At 32.9% G+C, this 6,563-nt stretch overlaps 1 protein-coding gene across 1 annotated transcript; it reads left to right on the top strand.

Moving 5' to 3' along the window:
• The first annotated feature begins 1,898 nt into the window (after positions 1 to 1,898).
• Positions 1,899 to 5,173, top strand: LOC130465654 (uncharacterized). The gene is made up of 2 exons (XM_056834501.1): positions 1,899 to 2,021; positions 4,733 to 5,173. Exons 1-2 carry the CDS (start codon positions 1,899 to 1,901, stop codon positions 5,087 to 5,089), a joined length of 480 nt encoding a protein of 159 aa, XP_056690479.1. The 3' UTR covers positions 5,090 to 5,173.
• Positions 5,174 to 6,563: the final 1,390 nt, after the last annotated feature.

Below are 6,563 nucleotides of genomic sequence, written 5' to 3'. Positions count from 1 at the left end.
TCAGATTGATATTGTGACCCCTTAGAAGCCTTGATAGTATTATACCAATCAGGATATCCTATGAGCTTGAAACACTGATCAACAGTATGCCCTTTCCCTTTGCAATGAGTACAAACCTTGAACATCTTCTCTTTCTTGGTTTCTTTCCAGTCTTTCTTACCACTGCTGTACTTCTGTGATTGTCCACCTCTGTATGATTGAGCAACCATAGCACTGCTATTCATAGCATTGACTTCAGCATTGCCATTGTTGACTTCTTTCTGCTTTTCAATCTGCTGAGTAATGGCAAACACCCTATTTATGCTTGGCAGAGGATCCATAGCCAACACATTTGTCACAGTGCCTTCAAATCCTCCATTTAATCCTAGCAAAAATTTCATCATCTTGTCTTCTTCCTCAAATTCAGCCATCTTTTTCAAAATTTGACAACTACAGCTACTCAATGCTCCACACACACATGTAGGAAAAGATCTCAAACTTTGCATCTCATCCCATAGTTTCTTCAGTTTACCATAATAGGTAACAATTGTCATGTTCTCCTGATTTAAGCTATCAATTTCCTTTTTCAGCTGATAGATCAGAGGACCATTAGACTGTCCAAATCTTTCATTCAATTCCTTCCACAATTCCACAGCATTATCAATATAACCAAAATCATCAGCTAATTCATTGCTCATAGAACTCAGAATCCAGCTTACTACCATAAAATCAGCACGTTTCCACTTATGATAGTCTTTGTGATTCACAGCAGGTTTCAGTATTCCACCATTTACAAATCCTTCTTTGTTCTTAGCAACTAACGCTCTCATAACATTTCTCTTCCATCGCATAAAATTCATGCCATTAAAAACTACAGAAACCAGAGAAGCAGTTGGACTATCTGAATTTGCTATGAAATAAGGATCAAGATTACCTCCATTTTCACTATTGTTCATATGAGAATCATTATTAGTTTCAGATCCATCAGTCGCCATTGCATCAATCAACTCAAACAAACTCAATCAAAGTCACAGATTCGAGCAAGAAGTTTCGCAATCAGCAAGAAACTTCGCAGCAAATCAAGTAATATGAAACTGTTGTGATGCACAAATTTCAGATCAAAAATCGAAAACCTAAATCTCAGAAACGAGATTGACGCTCTGATACCATGAAGAACCTTGAGAGAATTAGGAATTTAGAGAGAGAGAGAATCGAAGAAAGTTGTGTTTATTAACTCAATTTCTTGAATAAGAAGCAAGCCCAATAGTAGCTTATATACAAAGCTTGTAACAACCTTCTAACAAACTTTTAACTACTTTATAACTAACTTGCTAGAAATAAAATTAAAGATAAAATAAATATACTACTTCCTATAGATTGCGACAACTAAATGTTGTCGCAACTTGCGACCTTTATCATCGTCCATCGTTAATTAACGGTGGGATTTTCTATTGCGAACCCATCATAAAAGGGGGTCGTCATTAATGGAAAATGTTATTATTAACCCGTCGTAAAAGATATTTGTGACGGTTGTTTCCGTCTTTGTTTTGTAGTGTTAGTTATAAGAAATATAAAACATCTAGTTTCCCCCCCTAAATTACTGTAAAAATGGAAAACCCACAACTAAAAATGAACGAAGGGAGTAGTTCACAAGTTATTTACTAGTACATTAAAGGTGGTTGTAATCAATAATAAAAACCATTATCGTTCGATGCAATACTTACATATTATTTACAATTGAATTAATCATGTAATTAAAGGCATGCATTTTGGTGATGGGTGTAGAGAAATGGTGATGGACCAGAGGATGAACTAGCCTTAGAGGCAGCAGGAGATTACTCAAGGAAATATGGCAACTTAAGATTTGGTGACTACAATTCAAACATCACTACTGGAAATAATAGTAAGTCTGATAATCTATGAACAGAATTTGGTATCAAGCTGAAGAGGTTTTCCCAATTGATGGCACTCCTGAGGAAAGGCAACATGTTTTTTGGGTTCCGGTTGATGCTCATTACTTCAATATTGCCAAGAAGCTTCAGGTAATTTAACAAAATTACAACCCTACTAAATAATAATTCAGTACTTGATTTCTAGAAGGATCAATGTTAGATCTTATAAAAATATTAATTCACTCATAATTACTAGCTCAGTGATGTAATGTTTTGATATAGGATAAATTGACGCTACCAATCCCAACTATTGTCACTCAGTTTAAAAAAGTCTCAGTATTTTTATGGGATGATTTTATAATGGCTACATTAATTTTGTAGCTACTATAAACTTTTAATCTAGACCATTTATATAGATATGTCAAATCTACACCATTCATTTTATATTGACTTGACTTTTAAAATAATTAATTTTTTTATAAAAGAAATTCATTAATAAAATATAGATAAATTTTTTTTTTTTAAAATAATTTTCTTTTCCTCACCTCTCTCCATCTACGAGGTGAACATTCATCTATGACAATTTTTTTTACCTGTATTAATGTGTGTATATCATGTTTAGCAAAATTGCATATTTCTGACCAGTAGAAGAACACCATGGGTCCATGGGATTCGTTCAAAAAATATACAGTATAAAATAAGAACACAATTGAAAGAAAAACCATGTAAAACTCAAAAAATAATTTCAACCGTTGTGCAAGAGTAATTAGGGGATACTCTATAGTTTTTAGAGCAGGAAAACCAATATTTATATATGCGAATTGTTTTAATCACAAAGCCTGATGATTAATGGGTGATTTTTATGTCTGACGATTGTGCTACGATGGTGGAAGAAGGAACTTTGCAGCAGTTTTTTACAATAATAAAACCATTTTTTTTTAATATTTTTTTTGCTTTTACATTTTCTTGAAATATTATGGTCAAATAAATAAATGGATAAGATTAAATTTTAGTTTAAAACAATTGAGATTTAATACAATTATGGTGGCTACTATTTTATTGTAGCCATTAAAAAGTCTTCCATTTTTATGAATACAAAGAAGTCCTAACTTTAGAGGGTGTCTACTTTAGACAGTCCTCAACCAAGATTAACCTTCTAAACCGGTTAATAGTGTTACGTGTCACATTTTTTATTTCATTTTTATAGTTTTGATGGGGAATACGTTTTAAATTTTTTAAAATTTCGATGGGGCTAATATTCTTTTTAATGGGTGATGATTAAGGTCGCAAGTTACAACAACATTTAATATCGCAAGTTACGACCTTTATTATTTTCGGTTTTTAATTCCTACCGGGGCTTAAGTTTTTTAATTCTGACAACCAACAAGTTAAAATAAAACTAGAAATTGAATGATCAACAGAAACGTGAAATGTTGCACTATTGACCGATTTAGTAGGTTCCCTCAAAAAAAAAATTGACCGATCTAATAGTAGGTTAATTTTGATCGGAGGTCATTTAGAGCCGAAACCCCATACATAGTTACTCCCTCCGTCTCTTTTTGTTTTTTACGTTTGGTATTTTGCACGCGTTTTAACGATTAGTTAATGTGCATTGAGATTCTTTTAAGTTTTTTCATGTAAACGAGGAAAATTACGTTTATTTATAATGTTTCACTCTTATCAAAATTTAAGTTTTTCATGTACGAAGTAAATGAGAAAAAGTTAATGTTCCTATGGAAAAGTGTGAGGGATTAAATAACCTAATGGATTTAATTGGTTGATATAATAATTGGACACAAATTTTGATAGAATATTAAATCATTTATGTAATAATATAAAAGGAAATGTAAAAAACATTTTGGGACACCCAAAAAGAAAACCGTAAAAAACAAACAGAGACGGAGGGAGTACTAGCTAAGACACCCAAGTCAATGAAAAGTGGAGAACTTTTAAAATTGACCAGCTATAGTTAGATCTAATAGCGTCGATTTCTCCTTTGACATATTCCTATTCCACAAGATGTTAAGATTGCAAAAAAAAAAAAAAAAAAAAAAAACTTAATAATTGGAGACCAAGGTTGACCACAACTCCACGAGACCTATAATTAGCTATAACTAATTGTTTTAATTTTTAAAGTTATACTTAGTCGACCATTCCATTAATTATAACTAGATTTTAGCCCGTGCGATGCACGGATTCTATTAAATTGTTATGTATATATCAATTTTATATACTTCGTATTAGATTAAATTAGTTTTTGATTTTGCATTAAATTTCATTTTAGATTTTTAAAAAAAATTATGAGAGTGTTTGGATGAAATTGTATATGCGTAATATTATTAGTTAATTAATTAAAATATTTATGTGGCGTTTAATAATTTATCTACGTGGCACTCGACTTTTTTAATTCAAAATTAATTTTGAAATCTTATTTTTTATTTGGCGAAACCATTAGATTCCCTACATGGTGCTCTAATATTGGATAATGAATTTTATTTATTTTATTTTAGATTAGTGTTTGATTTGAATGAATTTATTTTAGATTTTTTTTTAATTATTATAGTGTTTGATTTTAGATTGAGTTGTATATATTACTAACGAAACCATTAGTAATCCTAGGTGGCCCTCTAATATTTCAGCAAATATGTCTCCTTTATATATGTATATATTAGATTTATAAAAACGTGTCAATTAATTCCTCATTAGTGATGGTCAAAGATGATCTAGCCAGTGTTTACCTATTATTCAATTCCACAAAATTAAAAATTAGTTTAACTTATTTGATCATATCTCATGAAACAAACTTAATTGTAGCTAATGTTGAAAATTCAATGAATTTGATATTATTGTTATTATGAATAATTCAGAGCTTAGAATTGGAAGGATGCGTGAATGCAACAACACCGAAAGTGGCAACTGTATTAAGAGGAGCAAGTGCAAGTATCTACGTAGATAATGCAGCTTATAGAAGTTTTATTCATAATCAATTCATGGTAAGCCCTGTTGAAATGGAAAGCGCCGGAGTAGCACTCATCTGCCACCAGCAATTGGTTCCTTTCATCACCATTCGTGCTCTCTCTGATTTAGCCGGTGGTGGCTCTGCTGAATCCAATGAAGCCGATACTTTCATAACTGTTGCTGCTACTAATTCTGTTATTGCTCTTGTTCAATTCATTAAGGAGTTGTCACTTTCCATAGCTTCTTTTTTATTTAACTGAGATTATATATGTTGTTTTTACTTGTTATTTGTTACTTGTTACATGTGTACCGTACGTGTGGAATAAATTTATCAAATTCATCGATGACTATTCAGAACTACTTGATCATATCACGTATAACTATATCAATGCACTTTGTCTGTCCATATATATTGACCTACTTATAAAAATTAACATTTTACGGGAATCCTTTATATTCTTCAGAGCAACTGCAACAGTAAACGTACGTACTACAGTCACTCTGAAGGGACTAGTGTACGGGATTGCCTACCGGCATGACAACCTTTAAGTGCCAAAGTGGCCAAAAAGGGCCAGCAGAGACATCTGACCCATTCGGCACTTAAGCCTAATCAATTACAGTCGGCCTCATTAGGAAGATAATCCATGTAAGCCTATAAGTGGTCGCATGACCCAAGTTGTCCGTACTAATTACCCGTCTATATATGTGGACCCTCGTTAATTGCCAAAGGTACGGAAACTCACCAATCATTCTAAAATTCATTAATTGCAGAGCAATCAGTATTACTGACTTAAGTATCGGAGGGGTGATACTCGGACCACCCCCGATACTAGATAACCCTTTTTGCTGTGCATATTACAGTCGGATACAGTACATCAGGCCTTCCAACCGTTCCAACTCCACAACCGGAACAAACAATATTGTAAATAACAAATGCCCACGTATGATGCTCAAAGAGTAACCACAGGGGAAACTCCTGCAAATATATTTAGTCACAAAAAGTCCGTGCACGACATATATCTAATGAAATGCAAAAATTAAGGACAGCGTGCATTAGTGAAAGGGACATTTCAAGCACTAAACTGTTGAATGAGGTAGTAATGAAGCCCAAATAGAAGGCCTAATCGAACAAAGAACAAAGTAGCAGCCAGCAATAGCCAACAAAATCAGCCTAGGATCATGTGATCTTTTGTCATCTAGTGTAGTTGTCTTTTCTAGGAATTAGTGTAAGCTTCCTATTGGTTGCCTAGTTTACCTAATTTTGGGTGACTCCATATATAAAGGAGCACTTGTATTAAGCAACACACAATTTCAGAAACCAAATGAATGAAAGAAAATACGGCTGGTTGCTCCATTCCTCTTGCTGATTGAATACAAAAAGTCTTCATGGTATCAGAGCAGGTTCGAATAAATCAGCTCTATTTCTTGTTTATCTCATTGTTTTCAGCATGATATGTGGAGCAACTAGTATAAAGCTTCAATTTTTTATATAAAGCATTGATTTTTAGAACTGTTAAGAACTTCTGTTTGCACAATGGTTACAAAAATAGAACCAACTAGTCCCCTATATCTGCATCCATCAGATGGTAGTAATGCTATTGCTGTAGAAAAATTAGTAGGATCAGCTAACTTTAGATATTGGCAAAGAACCATGGAGATTAGTCTAGCATCTAAAAGAAAGTTAGGCTTTGTGACTGGGTTAGTAAAAAGAGATCCTACAGATGAAGTAAAGCA

The sequence above is a fragment of the Spinacia oleracea genome, chromosome 1 (genome assembly GCF_020520425.1).
Source record: "Spinacia oleracea cultivar Varoflay chromosome 1, BTI_SOV_V1, whole genome shotgun sequence".
Classification (NCBI taxonomy): Eukaryota; Viridiplantae; Streptophyta; class Magnoliopsida; order Caryophyllales; family Amaranthaceae; genus Spinacia; species Spinacia oleracea.
The sequence above is the reverse complement of the archived record's forward strand: the minus strand, read 5'-3'. Positions and strand labels throughout refer to the sequence as shown.

Excerpts from the sequence above, each read along its gene's own strand:
- LOC130465654 (XM_056834501.1), top strand. The coding sequence starts at position 1,899 with ATGAACAGAATTTGGTATCAAGCTGAAGAGGTTTTCCCAATTGATGGC. Across the intron at positions 2,022-4,732 it reads ATATTGCCAAGAAGCTTCAG|ATTCAGAGCTTAGAATTGGA; the intron begins GTAATTTAACAA and ends TTATTATGAATA.